The 13,013-nt window shown below is 39.4% G+C and overlaps 1 protein-coding gene across 2 annotated transcripts in view; it reads left to right on the top strand.

Moving 5' to 3' along the window:
- atp9b (ATPase phospholipid transporting 9B) overlaps positions 1-6,282 on the top strand; it is a 47,963-nt gene extending 41,681 nt beyond the window's left edge. Inside the window, exons 24-30 of one of the 2 annotated variants that reach the window (XM_056399208.1) lie at positions 680-835; positions 1,073-1,137; positions 1,281-1,389; positions 1,771-1,828; positions 3,278-3,481; positions 4,162-4,194; positions 4,559-6,282. In XM_056399208.1, coding sequence (XP_056255183.1) covers positions 680-835; positions 1,073-1,137; positions 1,281-1,389; positions 1,771-1,828; positions 3,278-3,481; positions 4,162-4,194; positions 4,559-4,695 — 762 coding nt within the window. In that variant the 3' untranslated portion in view covers positions 4,696-6,282. The remainder of the gene's footprint in view (positions 1-679; positions 836-1,072; positions 1,138-1,280; positions 1,390-1,770; positions 1,829-3,277; positions 3,482-4,161; positions 4,195-4,558) is intronic. The other variant, XM_056399209.1, reaches the window with a different exon arrangement.
- The last annotated feature ends 6,731 nt before the right edge of the window (positions 6,283-13,013 follow it).

Genomic DNA, 13,013 nt, shown 5'->3' with positions numbered 1-13,013 from the left:
CTCTGATATATTTGACATCAATTAGATTACTAGTAAAATAGTGTGTACTTTTTCTTCTACAGCTAATTGTGTAGCAGTTTGATGTTATTTTTCTCTGAAGGGCACATGTCTTACTTGACTTACTTACTTAAAGTACTTTAGAGCCACCAAAACAGTGTTTAACAGCATGAAAACATTACTTCTGATAACTCTTTATCATCTTAATTAGATTTGTCTTTGCTTCCTTTGAAAACTCAATTTACATGTAATGCACTGTATATGCCTTTGTTTTCAATTTTAGGTTGACATCATTTGTTTTAGCAGGACGTGACACTGAAATGTTGGCGCTGTGTAACCCAGCTGAATGCATATATTCAGCTTTCACAGGCTTCATCTGCTTTTACTGTAGTTTTATCTGCTGCTATTGTATTTTACCTGCTGTTACCTTGTGCAGTAATTCAATGTCCACCACTTGAGCACCTTATTATTACAATTGACATGTTCCACTATTTGTTATGTCTTAGTTGTCTATTAAGTCCGTTATGTCTATTTGTGTTTGTATATTTATATTCATACCTTTTTTATATGACTGCACATTGAGCTAGGTTCTGCTGTGCACCTCTGTTGTTTGGTCTAAAGTTCACTCTGACCTTTGACAGCAGAATCACTGTGTCTTTAACGTGTTTGTTTCTCTGAGCAGGAAGGGAAACAAGCGTCTCTGGCCGCAGACTTCTCCATCACTCAGTTTAAACACATCGGCCGTCTGCTCATGGTTCATGGGAGGAACAGCTACAAACGCTCTGCAGCGCTGGGTCAGTTCGTCATGCACAGAGGCATGATCATCTCCACCATGCAGGTACGCTGATCAGTGCAACTCTGTTCTGTTAAATGAAGGTCAAATAAACATGTTACAATTGCAGCAATGTCTTTTAAAGTCCTGTTTGAGGCTGTTTTGCTCTTAGTGTCTGTTCTTAAGTAATTGTCTTGTTTTTAATTTGTGCTGTGGTGAAGACAAAGACAATTTTCTACATTGTGGACAATAAAGTTCCAAACTAACTAACTTTACGACACTGTTTACGTTCTGTGTCCTCAGGCCGTCTTCTCCTCCATATTCTTCTTCGCCTCCGTGCCGTTGTACCAGGGATTCCTCATGGTCGGGTATGTGTCTGGTGTCTTTTCCAAAACTCTCATCAACATGTGGAGAATCATCTCACAGCAGCACAAACAGATGCGTGGATATATTTGATAATGTTAACATGTTTAAACTTTGTTCATTTCTCTGGACACTCTGCTCTGTGCAGGTATGCAACCATCTACACCATGTTTCCAGTGTTCTCCCTGGTTCTGGACCAAGATGTGAAGCCAGAGATGGCTCTGCTCTACCCAGAGCTTTACAAAGACCTCACCAAGGTACAGTTCACTTTTTATTATGTCTCTGCGCCGGCAACAGCCAGAGACTCATTAGATTTTGGTGGTCAAAGGTCAAGGTCGTGATGACCTCACAAAGTACGGTTTTGGTCTTGTGAACGCAACATCTCCTTAACACCTTGAAGGAATTTCTTAAAATTTGTTGAAAACCTTCACCTGGACTCAAGAACGACCTGAATAGATTTTGGTTGCTGAAGGTCAAAGATCAAGGTCACAGTGACCTCAGAAAAACACGAAATTTTTACACCAATGGTTCAGATTTTATATGGACAAATTCCCTTTGCCCTCACTTTCTTCCCCTAACAGCTTTCAGACATGTGAAAGTACAGCTGCACTGATTGATCTCTGCTTTCTCTCTTTCAGGGTCGCTCGTTATCTTTCAAGACTTTCCTCATTTGGGTTTTGATCAGTGTTTATCAGGGTAAGCTGCACACGCACTTTCTTAAAGTTATATTTGCAGATGAAAACATTAGTTTCATTAAAATAACCTTTTTAGCAGAACCAACTGCAACATAACCGTATCTGTGTCTGCCATAACCAACTGTCAATGGAACTCTTCAACCACCGTTTCATCATTTCTTCTGTGTCTAATACCGCGATCCTTGGGCCCCTCCAAACTCTCAGATAGTCCGTTTCTCAGTATCTTAGGTTTCCAACCACCATCTGCTTTTACATGCAGCTTTTGTCTGTCCAGTAAATCGATATTTCTGTAATCGCTAAGCCATGCAGCGTGTGAGAAAGATCTATGTTCCTGCTCGAGCGTGACTTCCTGACAGCTCAAGGTTTTTTAATTAAATGCCAAAACCGGGTCTGTGTAAAAAAAAAACAAAAAAAGAAAAAGAAAAACAAGACGGTATGAGAGGACAACAGCACAGGAGGAAAATATTAGGCACCAATCTGCCTTAATTTATTACAGGGTTTGACTCGCTGGAATGTCCTGTATGAAGAAGTAATTATGCGATCAGTTATAGGCTGTTAAGCTCAGTTTGTGCAGTGTTATGATAAAATGAAAGGCTATCAGGATACAGGAGGCACCAAGAGATGAGTGAGCGTCTGAACGCTTAAAGACTTTGACCAGACTGAGACACTGGAGCACATTGTGCATCTTTCCCCTCATAAATAATCGTATTGAATCAGTTCTTATCTCCAGACACATTAATCCTTAACTCAATGTCCCAGTCAACCAGTTCTAATTATCCCAGTTGTACTGGGCAGAACTGACCAGGGCTGAATTTTATTTTGAAAATACTTCTTTGGATGTCTTTCTCTTGGTGCAAGACTAGTCCCACGTGGGCAAATTTTTTATTTTATTTTATTTTTATTTTTTGTGCATGTCACTTTAAAAAAAGAAAAAATTTGATCCAAGCAAATTTGGATATTTTTTTTTTTATTTTCGTTTTCGACCAAAAAAAAATGCTAATATTATATAACGAAATGTAATACAATATAATATAAAGTAGTGTAGAATAATATGATAATAGTGTGGTGGCGTTATGACAGAATAGTGTGTATTATTTATATAATATATAAATAATTGATATATTATTTATATAATATATAAATAATATATAAATTATAAATAATGGGCAGTTGTAATAAAGTATTTTGAATTATTTTTGTGCAGTCGTGTATTTGATTTCTTGTTTCTCAGTCACATCCGAGTTGTTATAACAGGTCAAAACAAACATTAACTTTATGGCTCAAAGCCACAAAGATCCTAGAAAAAAGAAATAAATGTTTACCCAGACCCACATTCAACACTCAACACTGTGACACTGATCCAGTTCCGACATTTTGATCTTTATTAAAGTGAAGAAAGTTGTTTGGCTTTGACGTCATTTAGTCGTTGTGTTTCCTCTGGCGCCTCCAGGTGGCATCCTCATGTACGGCGCGATGCTGCTGTTTGAGTCTGAGTTCGTGCACGTGGTCGCCATCTCCTTCACGGCGCTCATCCTGACCGAGCTGCTGATGGTGGCTCTGACGATTCGCACCTGGCACTGGCTCATGGTCGTGGCCGAGTTCTTCAGCCTCGGCTGCTACCTCGCCTCGCTCGCCTTCCTCAATGAGTACTTTGGTAGGTACTTTTTGTTTTACTTACTGTAGATACTGTAGAATAAACTTAAGAAATACGTATGAGCAGCAGTTAACTTACTTACTTACTTATTTTTGTCATTGATTAATCTACTGGTTATTTTCCTTATTAATCAATTGATGGTTTTATCCATAGAATGTCAGAAAATACAGATAAAGTAAGATTTCCCAGAACACAAGGTGTGGTCCTCACTTTGCTGTTTAGACCAAACAACTGTCAAAAACCCAAAGAAATTCAGGTTATTATCATGTGTGATGAAGAAAAGCTGCAAATCCACATTTGAGAAGCTGAAACCAGGAAATATTCGGTATCTTTGCTTGAAAATTCCCTAAAGAATTAATCAATTATGAAAATAGTAGATCATCTAATGGATAATTGACTTTCTCTCATGTTTACCTACTATAAGTAGCCGTGAGCTTTCAGTACAGTGGATGGATAACTTTACTTTTTGGTTTAAGTCCAGGACTGAACAAAGTGAGCTCTTCGAGGTTCCTCGTTCTTCTTCACTGCACCTGCTTCAGTTGATTTTGATGTAATGCTTTGTGTTGTGCAGTAGTTCAGCTCTGTGCTTTTATAGCTTCTTTCTTCTTCTTCTTCTTGTTTTTGCTCTGCACTCACTCTCTTTCTGCTGCACCTCTTTTGCTTCTGTACGTTGGCACCAGGCATAGGCAGGGTCTCCTTTGGAGCTTTTCTTGGTAGGTGTGCAGCTTGTGAATTAAAGTCATTCCCTCCATCTCTCTGTCCCAGTGACATTTAATGTCTCACCATATCTGTTTCCATTTTCATTTGAGTGTTTTAAAGTCATGTGTATTGCAGCTCTGTTTGGTCTCATGACATTTCTGTCATGCCATTTATTCCATACTCCAACACATGAAGACCACTATCTGAATCTGGCTTTCTGAGCTGCATCGGGACTGTTCATGTTGTTTTTATCTCTTATAATCAAGTGATGGTGACTCTTCATCACTTGACTGAACATCTATGATCCTGTACAGTCACAACACAACACTGTGTAACACATGTGTAACTAAACGAGTGTGTCTCCGTTTGCTCTCCCAGACTTGTCGTTCATCACGACTTGGCCTTTCCTGTGGAAGGTGTCCGCCATCACGCTGGTCAGCTGTCTTCCTCTTTACATCATCAAATACCTGAAGCGCAAGTTTTCACCACCGAGCTACTCCAAACTGTCCTCGTGAGCTACACTGGATTACCTGTGTTTGTTTTGTAGTTCTGTGCTTCTCTGATATTTCTATCTTCAGCACTTTTTTTTACTCACTGATCCTCAGTGATGGACCCACCGAGGTCGAGGAACCACTGGAACAATCAAGAATGGAGAGAAATGAAATAATCGTTCTTTGGATTAATTTCACTGAGACTTGGGATTACTTGAAAACACAGAGCACATAGTAAAAGACTACAAATATGACTGCACTCAGAAGGCTTGGAACACTTGACCCTGTTTGGTCAGAGAGGGTCGACCTGCCTTCTTCAAACACATCAGCTTCAAATGTCATTTTCTACAGTTCTGAAGCTTTTCTGTCAAAATTTTTTATATGTGGAGTTCAGATTTTTTTAAGTGTTATTTTATATTCCAGGTATTACTTGCAGTTTCTGGCCTGCGTCCTCAAACAGTATTGAGTTGCTGTTAGGGATTAAAAAAAAAAAAAAAAGATCATTTACTTTAATGTTATTGTAGATAAAGCCTTTACTACTGCAGTCAATCTAAACCTCACTACATTTAACACCTGTACAAATGTGCATTAACCAAAAAATAAGATCATCTACAACGACATTCAGAGAGAAGATGATGAGCAGCTTCAAACTGAACTCGTGCATTTGCTGCTGTTTGTCCTCTGCATTTTTAAGACGGTGAATGACATCATCAGGCTCTCATCTCCGTAGTATAAAAACCAGCACTCCAAAGCAACATTAATTGTTGTATTGTCTGCATATTTGGCCTTGATTATGTCTCGTCGGTGGCCACCAGTCCTCCTGCTGGGACGTGGCAGCTCTGCTTTGTGCCTCATTATGATGTATGTTAATGTGCTGAAGCGTCGGACGTTCAACAATCAGTCTGAGATTTTGGTTTGTCGCTCGTCTGGTCAGATTTGCCTCTGTTCTCTGACGTTTTTCTGATGGTGAAACTACTTTAAAAGTCACAGTGAAAGCAACTGAAACACACTGATGGCTGTTATTTTTAGGCCTTTATTGACGATACGACTCCCCCGGGCGTTGGCGTGACTTTGGCCTGTGGTGGAGGTCGACATTCAGCTCTTTTTTTGAGGGGGAATGAGTTTTATCATTCACTTTATGTCTCTCTAATTAAATATTTGTAGTTTAGCTATGTTTATTAGTCAGGTTGTCATTTTCTTTTGAATCATAATTGAGTTTAACTCAGGTTGATCATTCCTAAACAGCTGTATTATTTTGATTTTATTCTGACAACCATTCTGTAAAAAAAAAAGAAAGACAAACAGTGGACGTAGTTATTTTGAAGAAAGAGTTGATGCAACTGACAGACTTTGATGCAGATTGGCATTTAGGTTTTGAATCGATTTGTTGATGATTTACATTCTTACAAGAAACGACTCCACACGATTCTTGTTTTCTTTTCACGTCTGTGTCGTATGTCTCTGTGTTTGTGCTGTTGTATAAACTCTTTTTTTTCCCTGTGAATTTGCTTTCCATGTCCCACACTGCAATTTCTAACAGTGTCTGTTATTTATAATATTGTTATTGATTAAAGGGTAATTAAAAAAGAAATGACGGATGCAGACCATCAAGGTTTTATCCAATGTGAAATTCATCGTGTGGCCACCAGATGGAGCCAGAGACCAGATACTGACAGAGTGAGGATGCAACATGTAAAGAGCAAATCACTCAGCAGAGAAACTCGAGTTCAGTCAGTGAAAATACAGAGGAGACATGAAGCAAACTCCTCTGTTTATACCATAGGTGTGTAAAATCTTGAGGTGCTTATGATGCAATATGATACATTGACCACTGCTTTTCAGATCAACAACATGCCTCATCAGATACTTTAGTGAATGAAGCTCCCACTGCGGTAATTTGAAACATTTTCTAGTAGAAAAAATGGAATAGATAGAATGACATTGAGGTTTTGTGTGAGGAGCATGAACACAGCATCAACCTGTACAAGAAAAAAGGGGAAGAAGAAAAAGAAAGAGGAGCTTGTGTATGTGTGGTGTCTGTGTATGTCTGTTGATTGTGGGTGGGGATGGGATGGGGTTGGGGGGCCCACAGCGGGGACAGGGGTCAGTTCAGCGGGGCAAACCCAGGGGTCAGGCAGCTGAGTGGTGGGGAAGGAGACTGGGCTGTAACTGAGGGGGGGTTGTTTTTGTTTTGTTTTTGTTTTGTTTTGTTTTGCTCAACCTGGTTGGTTCATTGTGGTGGGGGGGTCAGAGTTTCGGTGGGCAACCCTCAGATCCTGGGGAGGAGGGTCTGCCCATCCTCACTGTGCCCCCTCCCTGCTGTTATTAGTGATGCCATCCACGCACCGCCAGCACCCAATCCCAACGTAGCACCTGGTCCCTCCAGGGCAGCCCCCAGTGAACCCCCCAGACCAGGCAGCATTAACAATCAGCAACAGACAACACACACAAAAATGACGATCTTAAGCCTTTAAGGAACTTATTCACATTTATAACAGTCACATATTAACAGTTTTTAGATCAAAGTGTCTGTTACACTTTATATAATGAAGCCTCACAGTGTGCAGAGAAAATCACTGTAAAATAAGCTGGACCATATAGTAATTACAGGCTGTGCCTTTAAATGGGAGCAGTATGGAGGAAGATTTAATGTGTACTGTAAGAAAGATATCTTTTACCATGTAATCTAAGGCAGCCATTGAGCAGACAATGTGTTATCAATTTCTCCACAGAGGAGGAAGTACTTTGTGGATGTAGGGTGACCCAGTGATGGATGTGATGGTCCGATGGTTCTAACATGTTAAGAGACGTTTTCTTTCATCTGCTTGCTTTCACTGTGTAGCTGCTCTTTGGGTCACATTTAACTGTTCCTACAGCATGTGGAGCATCACCGTGGTGTGTTTTCCAAAGCGGCTGCAGTTATTGTGCCGCATGAGGAACGACGATGGGCCGGATAATGTTCATGTGACTAATGATTTATTCTCTTAACAGAGAACAGTCTGTCTTTGTTGGGATGATGTTTCTCCTGTAGATTTTGAGCTTTAATTTAAGCTTTCTTGATGAAACGGTTTAATGTTGAGATGAGTCTCGCTCTTCCTTTTATGTTTATTATGAAATATGAAGATACTAGAATCACCTCCCGGTGGGTGTCTGCCTCCTCCACTCAGACTAGTTTCAGGTTACATCCCTGTTTATCCAGAGTCAGAGAAAATATGAACCAATTGTATGAAATTTTATCATAATTACTGTGTGAAGTCTTGAGTTATGGCTAAAAAGTTTTTTTTGAAGTCACACATATCGTGACCTTTGACCTTTAGCCACCAAAATCCACTCGGCTCATCCCTGAGTCCAAACGAACCTTTTTTGTTTTTTACCAAATTTGAAGAAATTCCCGAGATATTGCATTCACAAGACCAAAATCGTGTTTTGTGAGGTCACCGTGACCTTGACCTTTGACCTCTGACCACCGAAATCTAATTAATGCATCCTTGAGTCCAGGTGAATGTGAAACTAGATGATAATTTGAATTTATGTTGGACTTAACAAAACAAACGTTACTGATTGTTTTGAATGCTCCTGATTCATGTCAGTGACGGGAACAGAATATTACATCCAGCCTAGAAGAGAGATAAATGCACTGTTTTTTTAAAAATCGATTTTTTTAAAAGATTTCAAATTTAAAACAGACTTCTCTAATTCTTCTTAAAAGTCCATTTCATAATTTCACAATTTGGCGCTCAGGACAAAAGACTATTTCACTTATTATTTATTGGCATGACTTTTCAATGTGCTGCCAAAACACAATTACAATCATTCAATGGAATTAAATTATCCAAGAATAAAATGTCTAACAATATTAAAATACTAAAAAACAATATAATTATTTATAGAATTAAATAAAGAAAAGGAAAAAAATGATAAACATATACACTTATATACACACATACTGTATATACATATGCAAATATAAACATACACCAACATCTCAATGAGACCATTTAGGACGAAACAGTTCCATAGGGTTGTTAAGATAAACTTAAATTTAAATTTAAATTAGTAGAGCAAATCTAAAATTCATTAGTGAGGATACCAGTACAGAAATGATATGTTCATGTTTCTTTACATCCATTATCATCACCATCATCATCATCATCATCATCACTCCGGCTGCAGCCTGTAAGTCCAACTAACGACACAAATACCTGCTCCCCGGGAGAAAAGAGCTAAGTGTTTTCAGGCTTTAGTAAATGGCTCTTCATATGAAGAGGAATGAAGAGGCTGAGAGCTCAGGTAGTTTCACATGTGCTCAGTCCAGGGAAACTCAAAGTGCTCTCAGAGAACGGTCAGAAAATAACATGTCCTTCACACACAGAGAAAACATCACAATAATATAAGAACTGCTGAGCTTACAAATCATATTACTCAGCATGATGCAGCTTCAACAATAGCTTCAGTTAAGATGGTTATTTATGAAAAGGGTTTATAATGTATTTCTTCAGTCAGATCTGGATATACTATAATACTAAAGCATCAAATTTTAACAAATCAAATTAATATTGTGCATTAAACTCAGAGTGGGGTTATAATAATAAAATAATAATAATATATTCATATAATAATATTTCTGACCCCAGGAATGACTGACTAAATTAAGAAAAGTTTAAGATATTGGATGTTCGGCTATATCATTATTTTAACATATTATGGAGTCTCTGTTTCATCTCACAGAGGTGATAAAATGGAAATCACCCAGGGCTCTGATATCTCAGCCACATTTTCACTTTTCAGCCCCAACATCACTTTGACGGTCAGATGTGTTTACATACATTCAGTGCACACATTATATAAAACCTATAGAGTCCAGACCAACGTCTCAGAGCCTCCTCTCTGCGAGAAAAGTTGCTCAGCTGTAAATTGAATTGTGTAAGTGCAGAAACACGACAGTGGAGCTGTTACTGTGTCAAAATGGAAGTTAATAATCTAATGTTTCATCTCTTGTACAACAAATTATCTTCTGTCATAAAAAAAAAAACAAATGACTCTGTAACTTAATTTGAAGCCCTCCAGGATGAGGCGTTTTTGCAAAACACTTCTGGACTAAAGTAGATTTGATCCGACCCATAAGTGGGGATACAAAACACTTACGCAGCAGAATTTTCAGATGCATGGAACATTTGTCAAATTAGTATTTTTTTTCACATTTTTGCCGCTTTTTTATATGCTGGAGGGAGACCTGCCATTATGCCATTATGCTATCTTGTTACTAAGCGGCTAAGTGGCTTCTGTAGCCATATTCCATCTGACTGGGCTTGTTATGAAATTCCACAGCACCCTGTCTGAATTAAGAAACAACAACCAGTAGAGATAAAGTTACCAGTAATGATATTCCCTGACTGGCCCAACGGGGGAAGAAGAGTTTAGAAATCTGAAAGAAGACAGGACCGTTCCTCCGCCCAGGGTCCAACCGTGGAAATATTTCCAACATCCAATTATTTATACATACACACAAAATATATTACAGTTGCAACATCAGCTACTGTATTTTCCAAACAGCATCTTCATGTGAACCAGAAAATGACTCCATTGTTTTCTTTTGTGATGTAGAGTGAGGAGTTTTTTTCAATTATTTGAGTGTGGTTCCAAGGTTTTCCAAAAAAAAAACCCAAAAAGGCCTCATTGTTTTCAGTGAAATACAATAAACAGCTTTTATTTCTTACACTTCAACTGACATTACAACAAATTTTACAACTAAGTTTTCACCTCGATTACTTCAACTGTCTGCTGTCACTCCTTACATACTAACTGACACTTCAACTACTATGCATGGTCCTTTAAATTCAACTGAAGTTTCATTGATTGCTATTCAACTTTAAATTAAGCGCTTTCAACACCACTCTTTAAACACTTCCACTGCATTTAACCTCTGCATTTAGACATCAACTGACACTTGACTCCAGCCTGCATTTACATACCAGCTGACACTTCAGTTACTACAGTTCTCTGAGTTTATTGTTCAACTTACAGTTCACACGCTTCATTTCTCTCTCATTAAATTACACTTGAGATGCTTTCAGTGCTTACTCGTCAACTTTCATTTCAAGTGCTTTTTATTTACTTTTACTCTTAAAACAGTTCAACTGCTTTCAGTGTTCACTCAACCAGCTGGCATTTCAACTGCATTTAGCCACATCGACGCTTTATTCCCGCCTGCATTTTAACTGCTGTCACTTACAAACCAGCTGAAACCTACTAACAGTGCTCACATTTAAACTAAAATGATAATTTGTTATTGTTTACTGTTCAACTTACATTTAACACGCTTCACTTCGCTCTCATTAAAATACACTTCAGATACTTTCAGGGCTTCCACATGAAGTGACATTTTAATTTCTACTTTTCAACTGACAGCTCCCAACATTTTAAGATGTTTTAACTTGTTTACTTGTTTCTTGTCTGTGTTTATCGACATCACCCGTTATGAAAATTGTGCTAATTATAGCATTGTTCCTGAGCCTTTCTTCCCATTGGATGATCAGTAATTTTCTGTGATTATCATAATTTATATACTTTCTGATGTTGCTTTTGTGTTCCCTCTCTACACTTTTGTCACTTTTACTAAGAATATAAATGATTTTTTTCCAGTCAGAATGAAGAAATATGTTGGAATCTTGTTATAATCAATGAAATCACTTGAAGGATGTTTTTTTTAGACCAGACTGATGTCGATAGAAAACTTCCTCATGCCGACAGGCTACTTCACAGGCCCACCTCAGTCTATGACCGCACTCCCCTGCAGTTACACTAGCTCCATTCTTGATTTATGTAAACGATCCTGGGCACGTGGAACCTCTGCAGCCGTGACCAACGGCTCAGACACAGTGAAGCGCTGTGTGCCTCGGGGAGCTGTTGCTCAGTTCTATGCTTGAGCTTCACGCCGGCTGTCGGACCGTTAGGGAGAGAAAATGAACCTCCCGGCCCTTCTGCGAACGCTCCCTCGGCTCTGAGGACTCCTCCCCCCCGGCTGTAGCCAGGCAACGGGCCTTCACAACAGGAAACAGAGCAGGGGATTCCGTCACAGCGGCTGAGAAAAAAGGAGAACATTGATGGGAGACAGGAAGTCTGACTGTAAGAGAGAGCAGTGATGGCGGTGGGGTGTGGTGAGGGGGTGACAGGCTTAGTAACACCAAAATATCCGACCCACCCCGACACAAAAACCATGTTTACTCCTTCATTTTAAAATGATCAATATCAGCGTCTTGCTGATTTGCTATATGTGATATCTGGAGAGCAGCTTAATTCATGTAGTGTTTTTACATGTTGATATGATAACTCACCGTTGCACTACCTTTCCTCCAGCTCCCATGTGGCCACTGTGAGCTGTGCCAAAGTTTTTGCAAAGCTCTTGGTTGCCAGTGGAAGCTGCAGGTTACTTAACTTCTCCTGAAGCCAGTTTTTGGTCTCAGTCTGAACTCAATTTGTGGCCATAAAGCTTATTTTTAATGTTTCATTATTCTACATCAAGACACACTCTATAAAATACCAGTTATGGGTGCACATATGGTGAGAGGGATGTGCGAAAGGGCTCAATAACACAAAGAAGTACAGTAATCACTTTTTTCAGCTCTCTTCCAGTTCATTTTTCCAAAACAAACAGGTGATTCAGCAGCGGGAACGCCAGCGCTTTGGGCCGCTTGTTTCTGAGTTTATGAATAACTTATAAAGCCGTCCAATATTCCATCGTGTTTTTGTTCAGACAAAAATAAAGCCAGGCACTGGATTTTGAGGGTTAGAACTGTGGAAAGAAGAGTGAGTTGAGGTCTTTTCCACCTTGCCGAGGCCAAACCACGTCATACCGGGCAGGGGATTCGCAGAGTTTGGCAGTGGCCACGTATGGGATGGCAAGCGACAAAAATGTGAGGGGTTTGTGACAGGGAGACCACCCCCAACCTCAGATACTTCACCCCTCCCAGACTCTTAAAATGATGATGATACACCAGGCAAAACTTTGGGAAAACGTAGTTGGGCCTCGCTCCCGGCAGCAGGGATCACAAGGAGACGTTTCCTGATCATCTGATTAGATTAGCATTGTGATTGTGTCACTCATTAGCCAAAGACATTGCACCATAGAAGATGTTGTGTTCAGCGTGTTGCTGTTTGTGATGTCCTCACTGAGCTGCTCTGTTAGCTCACAGTGAAGGTCACACATTGGCACAGTGTGAAGGTCTCACTATAAACACAGGGATTGAAACCTGCTACAGTTTTAATGCGACAATCCTGTAATGGCAAAAACACATTTTCACATGTAAACCATCTTCAATCCTGTAAATGAACAGATGCTTTTG

This window comes from Seriola aureovittata, chromosome 16 (assembly GCF_021018895.1).
Source record: "Seriola aureovittata isolate HTS-2021-v1 ecotype China chromosome 16, ASM2101889v1, whole genome shotgun sequence".
Lineage (NCBI taxonomy): Eukaryota > Metazoa > Chordata > Actinopteri > Carangiformes > Carangidae > Seriola > Seriola aureovittata.
This window is presented reverse-complemented; position numbering and strand designations above follow the sequence as displayed.